Source organism: Manacus candei, unplaced genomic scaffold, assembly GCF_025592945.1.
Source record: "Manacus candei isolate 608988 ecotype Guabito, Panama unplaced genomic scaffold, ASM2559294v1 h1tg000015l, whole genome shotgun sequence".
Taxonomy (NCBI): domain Eukaryota; kingdom Metazoa; phylum Chordata; class Aves; order Passeriformes; family Pipridae; genus Manacus; species Manacus candei.
The window spans coordinates 6287092-6304061 of record NW_026138063.1 but is presented as its reverse complement, the minus strand read 5'-3'; the positions used below and the strand labels follow the sequence as shown (position 1 = coordinate 6304061).

At 36.8% G+C, this 16970-nt stretch overlaps 1 protein-coding gene across 11 annotated transcripts in view; it reads right to left on the bottom strand.

Annotated features, from left to right (window-relative positions):
* Positions 1 to 16970, bottom strand: part of NAALADL2 (N-acetylated alpha-linked acidic dipeptidase like 2) — a 466113-nt gene that overhangs the window by 24738 nt on the left and 424405 nt on the right. For all 11 annotated transcript variants that reach the window (XM_051781725.1, XM_051781724.1, XM_051781723.1 and 8 more), the window contains one exon: positions 1020 to 1113. In XM_051781725.1, the coding sequence (XP_051637685.1) occupies positions 1020 to 1113 (94 nt within the window). The remainder of the gene's footprint in view (positions 1 to 1019; positions 1114 to 16970) is intronic.

Here is a 16970-nt window from a genome sequence, read left to right as displayed (position 1 = left end):
CTAAGGAATATTCTTTTCATAATTGATAAGAAGGCAGCATTTTACTCTTTTGTAGTCTAGACACCAGCAGAGAATATCTCAGTAACATAATATGGGTTTAGTTCCCTATAACATATTAACATTTTTCTACTACCTGTAGAGAGGGGAAAAGAAAAATAACAAACAAAGAGCAGCCCCCATAAGCAAAGGGAATGCACAACTGCCCCCTGCAACCAGGTTACCTTAAACAGCTCTGGTCAAGGGCTACTGGCTTGATTGGGTTCTGTTGTCGACACAGGATAAAGAGACTGCAGAATGCCTGTTCTTTAATCAAGAAGGCAACACAGGAATATTTGTAATGGCACCCCAGTCTCGATGTAGTGGTCTCATATCAAGCCATTCATCCTATATCTAGCAAACAGTGCCAAACTCAGAGTCTACAAGAATTACCTCTGCACAATTTCTAGTTACCAGTGACTCCTCTTTACTTTCTGACTAGGAACTTTCTCGTCCATCTCCCTAATCCCAACCCATTGTCCCAAACATGCTGATGTCAAATATGGAGCTTGCAGGGTATCAGGGCTTAGACAGTTCCAACAACATGTATTGGTAAATTATCTTGCTTTGTCACACCTGAAAAAAGAGAGAAGTTAGCATGCTCTGCAACAAGGTGAGTTAGTGGAATAAACAAGTAAGGAAGATGACTGTGAAAATTAAGGAACCAAACGATAATGGGATTAGAAGCCCTCGCTTGTACTGAATAAAGCCTTGAAAGGAATTAAAATCAAGTTCAGTCACAAAGTTTGTTATTGTTGACTGTAATTAGGACATTTTAATACTAATTATTGCTTAATTGACAAAGTAACATCAGAGGAAATATAAATATTTTATAGATTTATTTAGTAACAAAACCCGCAATGTTTAACTAGTAAAATCACTGGCTATCATTGAAGTGAAAATTGACAATACATATTAGGGATTAGATGATTCTTTTTTTCTCCTGAATTAATGGAGAGCAATACTCCTCTAAAGAAAATTACCTTTGAGACTGTTCTGAACTTCTAATGCGATGTCGAGGGCATTAAACGGCAAAACTGGTTCATTGGCAATTTTCAAAGTCACTTGTCCTGTTAGCTGAAAAATACAAAAAACCCAAACAAGTCAAATTATTTCTATCATATTTAATAGCCAGCACTTCTTTTGGCATAGCACATACTTGCATTACCTTGGATTTTTAGAGAAAAATTAATAAATCCCCATTAACACATCTTTGTGAATAGGAATGTGACCAGGACCATTTCCCATCTAACACAGCATTACAAAATGTTCAGAGATTACAATTTATGACCACACACAAGAATTCTGTGCAATATGTCTTCTGTGGACCCAGGATGTTGCAGGAGTCTCTGAAGGGCCTTAGTTTTCCTTTGTTTTCAAATAAAATGTCTCAATACTCTAAACATAGGAATGAGGTTTATTGTTTTACTGGTTTAAAACCAGTTCTCTGGTTTTAGCTATTGGATTTTCAGAGTTTACACAACTAAAATAAAATAAATGATCACAGGCATTAAGGATTTGGAGATCAAGTCCAGGGTTAAATGCAAGCTGACCTGAAAACCCACTGCCTTTTGAAGTGTTATGTGACAACTCAATGCACACAAATGTACAGCTTCCAAACTGGAGAGAACACTACACTGTGTAGTGAGTTACAGTAAATTACAGAAAGGCATTCCCAAATGAATGAAAGAGAACTCTCAGTCCACTCCAGACTAGATGTCAGCACCTGTCACAAAGCTCAATGGTATAAATGCTTCTTTTTCAACAGTTCCACAGATGAGGCCAGGGACTGACTGGCCTGAGAGCTTTTTTCCACTTATTAGAAGGTTGACTCTCCAGCTTGAGGCTTAGACATGCTACAGGGGCTGTGTATAGAAATACATCTTTCTGCTGAACTATACCCAGCCTGTGATTAAACAGAGGATTTCAGTCTCTAGGCTGCCAAGTCCATCACTGTTCATGGGAGCTGTAAAAACACACTGACAAAAACATGCAAGAAACTTTCATTCATCTTCTTGCAAAAAGGGAAAAAATACCCGTAAGGCTGTGCTTTAAATGGAATGATGGCTGCAGGTGATGGTGACCATGTTGATAAAAATGTGGACTGAATAGAATCATATGGCACAATACTTCCCAAGGTGTTGGGGGAGTAAGAATAATATCTATCCTTCAAAAGCAATATGATAGTTTCTGTGTCAAAAGAAGCATTTTAATTCTACAATAGAAAGCAGCAGGAAAAGTAACAAGCCTTAGTAATATTAAAAACAATAGTACAGCAATTGAAAAGGAAAACCATCTCCCAGGAAAGCGGATGAAAGCAGGGTAATATCAGAAATACAAGTTTCCTGGAGAAAGATTAATAGAACCCCACAATATTTCCCAGAAAGCATTAAAGAAATGACCTGGCCACAGACTAGTTCGGGTATGGAGACTGAAGGAACATGCTGTGTATCAGACTGCAGCCTCCATCCAAGCAAAGACATACTGTGAAGCTATTGAGATTTACCCTCAGAGAATACAATACTGAAAAAGGCATAAAGAAAAAAAACCCCTACCATATACACAGTGAGAAAAAACCAGGGAGGAATAATGTTATGTCAGGCCATTATCAGGAATAACAAAGAACTAGGAGTGAACTTAAAGATGAAAAATACTGTGTTTGGACATCTGTGTTAAAATACTACACATTAACCTCTTATGAAACCTTTCTCCAAACTTCCCAACTGCACGGGCCAACAGTGCTTGAAGGTCATTACATTTTCTAACAGTGATTATACCTAAAAGTGTCTGGGTTGGAAAGCATTAGAAAACATTAGTCTTCCAGATATCAAAGAGGTATTACAGAAATACAAAAAAATAAAACCGTGAGGGCAAACAGAAACCTGTACCAAACTGTATCTAAACCAGGTCCATATAACCCAGCCATGAGCAACTGTAAAAAATCTGTTTTAAATGTCCAAATGCCATACAAAATCCCTCCTTGTCCTGCACGGAATTCTTTCAAGATAGAGTTGCCCAGAACATTCACACTCTGTCAGTTGTTGTGGATAAGCAATGTTATGAAATAACATCCTAATAAAATACCATGTAGGTATTCTACATGGAGCCCAAAGCCATTGAACCCTAAATAGCACTGCATCACACAAACCACTCAAATTCTTCCTTGACAACCCATTTCTGCAAAAACTTGGTAATGCAAATACATATTCAGATATATTTTAGGGAGGGACATCAACAGTTACACATTTCTACTGACACTTTACAATCTGTTACTGCAATGTTTAAAAACACAGAAGTATGGAAAAAATGATTCTTTTCTAAATCAGAAAAGTGGCATTAAAGAGGACAATACCCTAATAAGTATCTTTACTTTCATCGTTATCTCCTACAGAGTCTGGTTTCATATTTGTAAGTTCTTGTCTTATTTCTATTTCTTCCAAGTGATTTTAGTTTGCTTTCAACTATGTAAGACCTAAGCTGTTTTCTCTTTCCTATTCAAATAATGTTGTACCATCAAAATCTTATGACTGACTGAAGCCCTTTTGGAAATTTTACAGTATCTCTGTCTGTAATACTGCAGACATCTGTGTTTTAGCAAACAGGTAATAGCAGTGTTTATTAAATCACGTACTTCGTAGGCTAATCTGGAGGAAATCAATCACCTAAAGGAAAGCTCAGAGCATTGATTTGAACAGAGTAAGTAATAATGCTGCAGAAGCATATATCAAACCCACATAAAGCAGCAAGACAGAAAAGACTACTGATTTCTTATTTATAGTCTTATTTTTGGATATACAATTCCCATGAGTACAACACTGAATATACATGGAAAATAAAGACAAGCTTCTGCTCCCTTTTCCTAGGTGAAAAATGGATCAGACTGACTATTGAATTATTAAATTCAAGAATAACTTAGCCAAGAGTAAAGACAACAATTTTCTCCTAAAGTGAAATGCTAAAGCAGCATAATTGATTCTATTCCCATACTGAAGTGGTTAAAACACTAATGACAACTTCTCAAATAGCATTTATACATAATAATACGCATACAATACACACAATAATTGATGTAACATTTGCACAATTATAATGTCTAAGGAAACATTTTAGAGTTCAAATGCTAATTCACTCCATAATGATTTTCTTATACATTTTTAACACTTTCACTATATTTGGCTGAGGGAAAGGTGTTCTTCAGTAAACAAAAATGTATTTGGTCAACTTCCAATTACTTTAGAGATAAATATTAATATAAAACATAACAATAATTGTAGAGTCATAAAGTATTCCTTCCCTGTGAGGGTGGTGAGGCACTGGAACAGGCTGCCCAGGGAAGCTGTGGCTGCCCCATCCCTGGAAGTGTTCAAGGCCAGGTTGGATGGGGCTTGGGGAGCAACCTGGAATAGTGGAAGGTGTCCCTGTCCATGGCAGGGGAGTTGGAACAAGATGATCTTTAAGGTCCCCTCCAACCCACGCAAGCTGCGTACTGCAAAATTTTGCATACTGCAAAATAAATCTGAATATTTTGAATAGGTTTATACTAAAGTAACATTTTTTTAAGGTCTTTTACCTTATAGAATAAACATCTTTGCAGGAAGGAAATAACTACTGTCCCTGCCTTTATCTCTGTGGCACCATGCAGATCCAAAAAGATAAAAAACCTCACAAACTTCAAAAAATGCTGGTGTTAAAGATGATTCAGTATCACATGACACTTCATAAATGAAGTTGTAGGTTCTTCTCTCTTCCAAAGTTTTACAACCTACTCATTTAGGAGCTAAGTATTCTTGCAATGCTACCCAACTTACAAACCCGATTTCACTATAAAAGCCAGTTCTCAGGACATCAGGTGGATCTGCACCACTCTCTTAAGGACCGTGGCAAAAAAATGATACCTGATTTAAACACACACAATATTTTCCTCTATGTAAATTATATATCTCTCCTTTATTTTTTTTAGCTGCATCACAATGAAAATAAGAAAACGAAATAAAGTGGAGTTTTGGGGGGATTCATCACAGATTTTTATTTTTTATGTTTGCACCTGTTTTTTCTGTGAGTTAAGCTCAGTTTTCAAGGCAACTTGCTTACTCAAATATCCAAGCTGCCTATTAACAACGTAAAGCATGTCTACTGGCATACATTTTTTTTTTTTTAAATATGAACAGTTTAAACCCAGGATAGAAAAAATGTGAAAAGCTGCACACAGTCACTTTTACACAGATTCGGTTTGGCTTTGGGGGCATGCTTTTACTGAACCTGCCTTGCAGGGACATGTCTTTAATGTTATCTGGTTTTACTGAAAAGGCAGGCATGGCAACCCATCCTCCATTCTGTCACAGGAAGAGAAAGACGTATAAAATGAATAAAATGGAAACATATTTAGTGGATACGAAGATATGAAAATATTATGCGTGAGAGAGATCAATCTGCTAGAATAAACATCAGTATTCAGTGTGCAGGCAGTTTCTTTAACACAGAAGTTCACATGCTAGTCTTGTTTTTTTTTTGAGTGTTTTTTGTCTAGTGAAATTTGAAACTGTTCCGTATCGTGCCTGCGCTATGCAAACCTCCGTGAGTGTAAGTGCTGAGCCTTTAGGACATTTTTAGTTACATTAAGAGTGTTAAAATCTAAACAGACATCTCAGATTTCTTCATATGTCAAGTTACAAACAACATAACTTCAAAAAATCAGGTAAACTGCCATGTTTATCCCTCTGTGAACACAGCACTTCAGCAGTGTCATACTCCAATTTTACCTACTGGAATGAATTAGACACAGCTACTTGAAACCTGAGTTGTGCAGCAACAACTCCTTTATATTTCAAGCTTCAAACCTCTGCAACATACTTTTTATCCCCTCTTCCTTCTTTCTTCCTTCTCTATAATTTTCAGGGGGTTCTGATGTAAATTTATTCCATGCATATCAGCAACACTTTACTGAGATCCGTGCACTTTTAGAGGAAACCAGAACACACATGGCAGCTAATCTACCAAAACCATCACAAACCATGTTAGAAAGCAGATAATGTAACAAAGTAGTGCTACAGACCTGTGTAGATTCCCAAATACACTCAACAGCCCTCCCTGCTGCCTACTACAGATTCAAACAACCCTTGTGATTGAGAGTGTGGGACACTGAGCAGCTCATCTGAACTCTGAGCCTCAACTTCCTTTGATATCAGCATCATTCTTTTCAAGTCATGTTTGCCCTCACACCTGGCACCTCTCCCTTCACATTTTATGCCTGGGGTTCACGGATAAGGAAAGACCATGGTAAGATTCTGTGCTGTTTAGGGTGATCAATAACAGCGTGTTGAAAATAACACTTTTTTTTCTCCTGTTTTTCCTTGGAAATGAAAAAGTTTAGCTTCCCTGGCTGGTTGTTGCACTGTCAGTCTCAGGTGTTCGTCTTTTGCATCAAGGGTCTCTCTTTCCACAAGTACTGATGAGCAGAGTGACCTGCTGAGATCTTATGGCATTAACCCAACAATAAACAACAGGTCCAGTTCCTGTACCCATGTAAATAAGGAATTAAACCTCTCCATATATTAAAATCCCCTCTCAGATCCACAACATTTGCAATTTCAAATGTTAAAATAATCAGCCTTCCCTAACTTCTCCACCCTGCAAAATTAAAGAAATACTTTTATATTTTTATATATAATGAATTTGCTTTCTGCTGGTACCCCCCATCCACCCGACTTCCTTCATGTTATCAGATTGCTTTAATTATGCATGAGACATTGAGTCTATTTGAATGAAATCTGTGATTCCCTGGCAATACCAATTTCAGAACCTAGTGCTAATATATGAATGGCAGCAGTTGTGAGACTCGTGATAAATTAATGAGCATTTTTAATAGTGGGATCTCAATTCACTGTAGAAAAATTTCCTGCAGAATCAGTCTACACAGCAGTTGTTCTTGAGTTCATCACCCTCCAAAAAAGTTAACTGATTCATACAAGAAAAGTCAGAGGCAAGAAAATGAGAACAGCCAGTTCTTTGACCCTCTATTTTTCTGCAAACCACATTTCCTTGTCTAGACAAAGAAACAGAAATCTGGCCACAAACATGTTTGTTTTGACCTAAAGCTGTCAACCTTTAAAATTAAGAATTTCTTAAATATTTAGTAATACCATATGTGGTTTGTTGTTTTTTTTTTCTTACTGAAATTTACCTTGGCATTAGGGCATGTGTTTACATTACAGGTCAAATGATATTTTGAGGTATCATTTAGTTGAACACACTGCATTTTAGGTCAGTAGAGGGCTCCCTGAGAAAGGAGTACGGTGAGTCTATGCTACAGCAGGTGAACAAGAGCACAGTAATTCATAAAAAATAGCTGTTTCTGACCATGGAAAGTGTGAGGTCTTGCAGATATTAAATACTTTATTTTAACACCCCCTTCTATAATTTAATACTGGTTTATTTACTCTTAGCACAGAAAATACTGATTAGGAAATAAAAGTGATTGTGAATAAAACATGGATTCTCTCCCCCTGCAGGTATCCTGTGCAGAGCAAACAGCACTTAACTATTTGTATGGTGGTGGTACACAGCACTAGGCATCCCCAAAATCACATACTAAGATACGCCAGAACTATGGCAGCTTGGGATGACACTGGAATACAGATCTCTATTTACACTATGTTTTCTACATGGTTTACGATGAGGTTCTGAGACACTGAGAAATTAAGGTCAAAATTATGCTCTTAAGTGATTAATTTGCTCAAATCTAATTTGTTGGCCAATTTAGTAATATAAGGCACTTAGAGCAGTGAAAGCACATTTTATATAGATTTCACTCACAACTGGAAGGGATCATTCATCCCACTACTTTCACTTTCTTGCACAAAAAAGGAACTCATACTTATCTCTGCTTTGTTTTCTCTGTGCATGTGGAAATTACTACTTCTCAGATTGTATTAATAAAAGGTATGTGGAGATATGTATTTTGTGCATATCTAAATGCATTTATGAATCTCCTCATAGATGGGATATCATATTGTGATTCTTGGGGCTGTCCTGTGCAGGGCCAGGAGTTGGACTTCGATGATCCTGTGAGTCCCTTTCAACCCAGGATTTTATATGATTTTATGATTCTATTAAAATAGATATATTTTAAATGGCACTAATTTATAGTGAGCGATGACACCCCATACCCTGGGTTATAACTCCTTGAGGTTATACAGAGTTTCTTCCCAGTCCTACCTTCTATCCAGATCACCAGTGGAGGGGATAAGACACCAAGGGGTCATCCCACTGCTCCTCACACAGTCAGAGTCTGTCCCATTTTGGCAGTTCTCAAGCTTGTTACCGCAGGGCAGACAATAGGGATGATTAACTCACTTCCAAGATAATAGCTTTATTGAGTTAGGCTTGGCACTGTGGAGATGAACTTATGCTCAACCCAGTTTGTTTGGAACTGAGGCAGAGCCACTTTATACCTGCACAGAACACCCAGGGTTAATGCTTACACAGCAAAGCCTCCATGTCAACTGTAGAGCACATAACTGTGAGTAGCAATAACCTTGAGATGACTTTCTAATCATGTAATTCATATTTATGTGTGTCAAATTCTAGTGCTATCCAGGTGCAAAGAAAGAGTCAGATTAAGTTCTAGAAGGGCCACTAGATTAAAACTTCTTGTAAAAAAGAAGTTAGTCAGACTTTTCCCTAGCGTGGATGATTACAAACATGTAGAAGGATGTAACAGAATGCTCTTCTGCACTTCCTGAGCTCTGGGTGAGGAGGCCACATCATGACAACACAAATCTTTATATCATTACAAACCCTCATGCTGGATTTCTTAAAGAGAACTAAAAAAAATTGTTCTAGTGCTAACTCTTTTTTTACCTCCAACTTTAAAGCCAGGTTACTCTGGTTATCAGCTGCAGACTTGGAGAGTGATGAATGCAGAAAAGTTTGCTTTAAAGCAGAATGATTTGCATACAGTATTCCCATAAACCAAGATACCATCACTGCACAGAAAATGACCTCTTAAATGCTTTCATTCTGTGACCCTCTTCAGGTACAGATAAGGAGAGGGAAGCAGTGCTAGATCCCTTTTAAAGCAGCAATGCTAGCTGCCTGAAGCTGACTACAGGCAGTCCTCAGGAAACAGATTTAGCTATTGTTCTGGTAGAAAGAGATGTAGATAATGAAATATGAAGCAAAATTTATCTCCAATCTCAGAGTCAAAGATCGCTAATAACAACGCTCATGTACAGAATTTGCATCTTGGACAGGTCTTTACTACCTTAAACCAAAACTGCATAGCTTACTTTCTTTCTCTATTTGCATATGTAGTACAGACATTTGCAGGATAAAACATGCAGCTAGCTATCAATACACACACTTTAGGACAAAAAATGTATTTTTTCTGGTTTAAGTCATAAAGGAAAGTTTCAAGTAAAGAAAGTAAAAGGTCCCTCAGAATAACAGACAGGATGCACTTGTGTAGATTCCTGTGGAATGGTATGAAAACACAGAATGCTGTGATTAACAGCCTGGGCACCATGCTCTTCCATGCTACTAAAGGCTTTCATCGTGTTTGCTCCCAGTTAATTAACATCATTACCTTTCCCTGACTTAATGTATGTGTTTAGGAGACAATCAGGATGTTAGCATAACCAGTCCCCCTTACTCACAGGATAATCAAAGTACAAGATGATAGGACTCAACAAGATAATTGATAATTTTGTTAAGAGTTGCCAGACAGTTGGCTGGGCCCTGCCGGTCTCAGAGCCTTCCAAGGCAGACAATAATGACTCGCAGATAAAATAAGCAGCAGTGCAAGTCTGCATTTAATCACCCAGGTTCACAAGCACTCCACAGAAACAGAGCAGCCTAGAAAACAGTATGTTGCCTCACAGTCCTAATTAATCAAAGTATCTTCTCATATGCTTCAAGATACATGCATGAACCAAGAATCTTCTCAAATTAGGAGCAATCCAAGGATCACACATTCAAGGACATCCAAGTACTTGCTAAGTTTCTATTTGATAAATAAAGCCAGTTCTTCTGCTGAATCTACAGGACTCTGTCTGAAACTTGTGGCATTGTTAAAAACTAGATAATAGTCATCAGAGGAGTGCAATAATAAAAGAAATCTGCAATAGGAAGCTTCAACCACAGCTTTCAGTTTAGACCTTGATATCATCTTTTTAATCACTCTCCTTTTACAGAAATGGATTTGATTTAATTGAACTCCAAAAAAAAAAAAGTCTCTAATCATACTTCATCAGCATGCAATTATTATTCAAGAGAAACCATATGTACTATTAGGCACTCTTAATTAAAATAATACATATAATCTGCTTCAGTACCGAACAGTCATTCTCCTTGATGTTCATTATTATTTTTCTTCCATAACTGTGACAATACATTTTTTTCTAGTTTTCCTCATCTATCTCCATTCCATTTATACACTTCTTCAACATTAATGATCATAACATCAGGACAGTGAGATGCATTAATACACCACCATCCTTAAATCTCATATTGCATGACCTTCAAAATGAGTCAGACTTGACTATGGCGATTGAGAGATGAGGATGAGGAAATGCTATTAGAGGAGCCTCAAATTATCTCCTGTTTTGCCTGAATTTTATTTTCAATTATGTCTTCTAAGTGGCCATACTGAAAGAAGAATGTATGCTAGGCAGCAGTCAGTCCTTAGAGAAACAGGATTTAGGCAGAACTAGGGACAATGGATGCAATAAATTGAATTTAGGAGTTGAAGAACCTCAAGAATCCCTCCATGAGGGGTTGAGACAATAGTTCCTTGAGGAACTTGTCAAACTTGCACAGTCAATTCAGCACAGACTCAACAGTCTTAATGAAAAGATTCATGACATTGCATATTAAAGCCTCCCTATCCTCTCAGACTCAGAAAATCTGATATTTAATGGTTATAGAGAGAAAACATCGCTCTTTGCTCTCTTGCCACCCCCTGATGCAAAGGTACAGCAATTTTTTCCACTTAGGTCACCCTAATCAGTCAGGATTGGAGCACTGACAGTTCATTAAACATGACAGATCAGCCCTGAGGGAGAGAAAGCAGCGAACCACAGGGTTGAGGATCCAAAGGAAGCTGAAAATACATCATTCTGTAGTATAAAGCTTATAGAAAACACCCATAAACATTAAAAGATACATTCTACCTTAAGGGAGAATTATATGGATAATACACTTGGGCTATCCCCAGATACCAGGAGAGGCTGCAGTATCATGATGAGGCTCAATTTTCTTGTTAGGCAATTATTTTAATTAGGGTTAGAGTCTGCTCTTGGGTATATTTGCATAGTATTTACCAAGCCAGAAAGGTATTTAACCTTCTTACTAGTATTAGAATTGAAAGGTGGAATTTCTGTGAATTTTTTCACACTATTTTTCATATCAGAACATTCAATCTTCAATGTAACTAGAATAAGAAGTAATCAGCTGACTTACAATAATAATTTGAAATTTAAACCTCAAAAGGAGATCTGTAATTAAATAGTATAACTTCACAAATGAAGGTGGGGTAAGATTGGTTGTTTTATTTTAAAAAGGAAACATTAATTAAAGATGAATGTGTTTGGGCCTGAGTAAGCTCCCCTCAGGCTCGGGGAAAATGCCAAGTCTTACAAGCTCTTTGAGTCTTAGGGAATCCCAGGTCAGCTTAATGAACCTACTGTAGTATTTTATAATTAGCTGGCATGCTCCTGAGGCTACCATTTTACCTGAAAAAGAATACCCTCACCCTTCTAACTTTTCCTGAAAAAAAATTAATAAAAGTCTAATAAAAAGTCTTTCTCATCACAAAATATTTATAGAAACAGAGAAAGAAAACTCAGATGAATGTTCTGTGCTACAGAATGGCCCTTGAAATTCATAAGGAACCCTAGCAATAAAACTTAAAGTATCTGAAGGTAAAATTGAGATTTATTACCACATCTGGGTCTGTAATCATACATCTGTTACTAAAATCAGCAAATTATGATGGCCATTTCATTCCACTGCACCCTATCTTTATGTGGGTTCTGTATTAAAATGATAAAGGCATCATGATGTGATGGCAACAGCAAATATTAAATAGAGAAGCACATTTTAAAAGCATATAATCTTACAATACTGCAGGAAATGTTACTACTTGTTCAAATGACAGCAGTTAGTGCTAAGAAAAAAACCTAAAAATCAGTGTTTACCTACAGAACTGCACTGTGGTTGCTCAAGGTACTTACCTGTTCTGAATATCTTTCTGTTTAGAATCAGCATTAGTGTCCTAGCACAAAAAAGACACTACATGTCTCAGAAAACAATTCAAAAGACATCCAATCTAAAGCACTTTTCACTTACTTTAAGCTTACTCTACAGAATGAAAGGAGTGGGGGTATGGTAATTAATAGACTCATGGAACGATCTGGGTTGGAAGGGACCTTAAAGATCATCTCATTCCAACCACCCTGTCATGGGCAGGGACACTTTCCCTGCTCAAAGCCCCATCCAACCTGGCCTTGAACACTTCCAGGGACCGGGCAGCCTCAGCTTCTCTGGGCAACCTGTGCCAGGGCCTCACCGCTCTGACAGTAAAGAATTTCTTCCTAATATCCAACCTAAACCTACTCTCTTTCAGTTTAAAACCATTAAAGCCAAAAAAAATATGCAAGGCACAGGTTACTTAAGACTCTCTGGTGAGACTTGTTGTAAGCAATACAGTGCCCTGACTCGCCTTGTTGGTAAGCATCATATTTTTGTTCCCTTCTGGTCTTGCTATATTGAATCCTTTTGCTTTGGCTTAGCCAAATGCCTACTTGTCTCCAGTTTTACAGTAACTGTCTGGAACAACTGAGTTCATTGTAAGAGATCTCAATATGGGCAAATAGACAAGGAGATAAGTCTTGTCCAAATATAAGGACAAGGGTGAAGGTCTGATGACTGTAGTGAAAGAATAAGATAAAAGGGAAGTTGCTGAAGAGACTGGAGAGTGGAGGGGATAGGGTTTGAAAAAGGTATAGAATTTGGAAAGAAAAACAAGTTGGAATTTGCTGCACAACAAGAGGAGACTGGGCAATGTCTGAAAGGTGGACAGATTAAAAGGATAGCTGAGGAAGATCACATCAGAGAAAAAGCCTTCAAATGTCCTTCAGCATACTGTAATCAGTGTTCCCAGTATAATTATATATATGTTCCCAGCATAATTTCCTCATACTATGTCAAATTCTAAATAAATTGTCCCCCAAACTGAAAAAGTGCTGCAGAATATGGCATTGACCCACAGAGAACAAATTAGTAGGAATGCTGATTGCATCCAAAGTGATCTCTGCAAGCCCGTGTGTAAGTGTACTTCAATACACAGATCAGAGAAAAACTCATCTCAAAATTCTTCTCTGAAGACAGTATCAGATAGAACTATTTTTCAGACCTAAAAATAAACTAAGACTTCCTAGACTCTGAGAATTCCCCTTTCCCCCACCCAGTTAGAAAGGCAATGTGTATGGGCATGTGATGTATTCTGAATAGCTTTAAACCCAATGTAAATAATCTTCAAAAGAGCTTTGATATCAGAATGAAATTTCTAGAACATATTGTACTATGTCTACATAGTACATCAAAAACACAAACCACATTTTAAAGTTTTTCACTTGTATTTTCAGAAAAACTAAAAAGCCCTCCAGAAACTCTTCTGATCTCTTGGGTACAGGATAAAGCTGTAACAGCTTCTGAACCCTAATGAACAATATTTTCATCCAAGCCTCATACAATAATATGGGGCATTTCTGGAATGAGGAACTGATCAGAATTCATATTTAATACTGGATTTTAAAACAAAAAAATTAAAAGTTTAAAAAAACCCCCTGTTTTCACTTACAGACAAATTTTAGAAAAAGACAGATTTTAGAATTCACTCAGTAGCCAAAATCAGTACATAATAAGTAACAATAAGTACAATATACAAATTACAATAAGTAACAAACTCTAAGTTTCTTAACACTGTTCAAACTCCATTTTCCATTATTAAAACTGACCTCTCAAAATATTTGAAACAGGAAAACTGGAAATAACACTAAATCTTGGGGCTTCTGGGCACTGCTAATTGGGTACTGCTGAGGGGTCACAGTCCCAAGAGAGCCCGTAGGCATTGCCATGTCTGTCCATTCCCAAATGTTTAAATTTTCCATTCTGAGAATAGCAGTACTCTAGACACAGTATCATATTACACCACTATAATATGCTGATTTTTTAATATTTATTTTACCTCCAGTCCTCCAGCATTCCTCTGCAAAAAACCCCCAGATCCCTGAGACAGAGGTTAAACTTGACTGAGGACAGATAGTTAATTGCCTTTTCTGCTTACTCTGCTTAAGTAACAACTGACATTTGCAAAAGAAGGGATGAAGGGGGGACTAGTACCAACTAAGCTGAGGGTTTTATTTGCGCAGAATAGTACATTAAAGAAGCCCAGTAGCTATTAGTGATTATTAATCTTCATTTACAATAATAGCCATATTTAACAAAAAAAGAATAGGCTATGCTGCAAGTCATGAAAAAGCCTTTTTAATTGTCAGTCCTGCTAGTCTAAAAAAGCCTTCAACCTATTCATTCAGTTATCATTCTGTAGCTTATAATTAAAGTGCTAACATATATCAGAATTCTTTGATCTCAGAATAAAGGATCTTTTACCAAAGAAATTAAGAACACAGTAGTTACAGGAAATTCAAGTTTCCAAGTAAAAATTAAAAGAAACAATCAAAAGTAAAGTAATGCAATTAAGGAAAAACTATTTCTGTTGAGTAAGACAAGGAAAAAACTTTGTGAGAAGTCACTGTGGATCGTGGAACAGCTCATCAAATAAAGTAGCACAAGACTTTTCTCTTTGGTAGTTAAATACAACCTAGGAAGAAAGGAATTAAGTGTATTGTACCAGCAGGAATGGACTAGATGACCTCAAAGTTCTTTATCTTAATCTAACAAGCAGAGGTAATTCATATGTCCTGAAATCTAACTTCAATTAGCATGAGTTATCACAATGAGTCACAATATCTCATCCAGGGTATTTTATTTTCATTCTGATTCCATATTTGAGGGAAAAAATAGCCAGCAACATGTTAGAAAGTCTGTCTAAATTAATGCAAATAAAAACCCCTATGTGTAGTCATCTGCACTATGTACCAGCATTATTTTAAACACTGAAGGTCAGCAGAACTCTTAACAATCTTGTCTCTTGTGTCTTACTGATTAAAGACAGGATAACCAAGGATAGAAAAACCCAGAATTAATTTAGGCTTTTACTCTGCTAAAAAGAATCCTCTTGTATGTTTGGAGATGTGTTTTCCCACTCCAGGTTAGATGACAGGTACTAAAAAAAGCTGGTAACTAAAAGGGATAAAGTCAGCAAACCAGCAAGATTCTAAACTGCTTATCTGCCAGTACCACCAGTCCCTCTGAAAATAGAACCTGAGCTTTGGAATAACATATCAAAAGCAACTCAAAGACATGAGTGGACACCAGGCAACCTTGGCTTTTAACTCTGATATTGTCAACCCTTCCGTCTCTATCTGCTTCTCAGGAAAAGTGAACTCATTTAAATGACAAGAGTTAAAAAAAAAAAAAGTCAGTAAAGCCTAATTATATACCCTTGCTATCAATCTGTATTTGGTTTCCATGAGCCTTGGATTAGGCAGTTCAATAAATTTTCTAAACAATATAAACATGATACTGTTGCTGTTTAGCAGTGTAAAGGATGTGTTTTGCATTTTTCTCTTCATTACTTTCTTTGAATTAAAACTGCTAAGCCAGGCAAGAAAAGCAGCACAACTCAGTCTCAGTGGACTAAGCCAGCCAAGCTCAAAGTGAGAAAGAGCTTCTTTTTTAACATTAAAAATGTTCCTATTAAAACCACATGCCTCAAGATCATTTTAAGTATTGCCCACAGGACCTCCGAAAGCAAGATTTTGAGTTTTGCTGCCTTTTGAGACACTATGAAAGTTAAAATTATTGGAACAGAGGGTAAATTTAAAGTTATTAGGTTTTCATTCACAAAGTAACCCTTTAATAATTTGATGATCTACCTAGTCACATTAGAGTGGAAGCTTCAAAGTCCACTACAACTATTTAAATTATGGTAACAGTAGTCCAAGAAACACAATTATGCATCAGATGAGACTGCAGACTTTTACAATAGAATATATACTTCCCAATGTTTCGTTCTGCTATGCAGAAAAGCCAGGCAAATCATACACTCAAAAATCAGAAATTTGAGCAAGAGGACTATGCTTAGCTTAAGTTCAAATAGTTCTGAAAAGCTCAGGCAAATAAATGGAGGAGAATAAATGGTCACCTTTTTTTTTTTTTTCTAGTTAAGGAAGATTTCTGTGAACTAACAAGGATTCAAGTCAGGCTAGAAAAAATATTTTCTTCTGTCAGTATTAAACTTTGGTTAGCTTCTCTCCAAAAAAGTTGAACTGCTTCATGTGTTCAAATAAAACTCAAAAGTTGGTAGAAAGAGTAAGCTTAATAGCAAGCATGTGTTTTCCATAGTTTCTATGAAAATTTAGGGAACTGTCCAAGCTGAGAATAGAAATTTTAAAAAAGTACTGTCTTCAAGTCTTTCAGCCTTTGGAAACTCACTGTCTTCTTTGCCTGCTCATGAAAACAACAAGTGTCAACCTGTAAATCAAATGACTATATTTCTTTCTGTTTACTTTCCAATTTTTCATGACTGCTTCCATATTTTTCCCATGAGTGACACACAAGACCTGTGTTCTGATGGAGAAAAAGCTGAGCTCTAAAGTAGAGTGCTCCTCAGGTTAATACCCTGCCAATTGCTTTGAACAGAAATGTATGAAGTACATGAAAAAGATTGTGGACAGACATATCCCAAATAAAATAAAATAAAATATAATATAATTAAAAAACTCCACAAAAGTAAACTCACACCTTAAGCT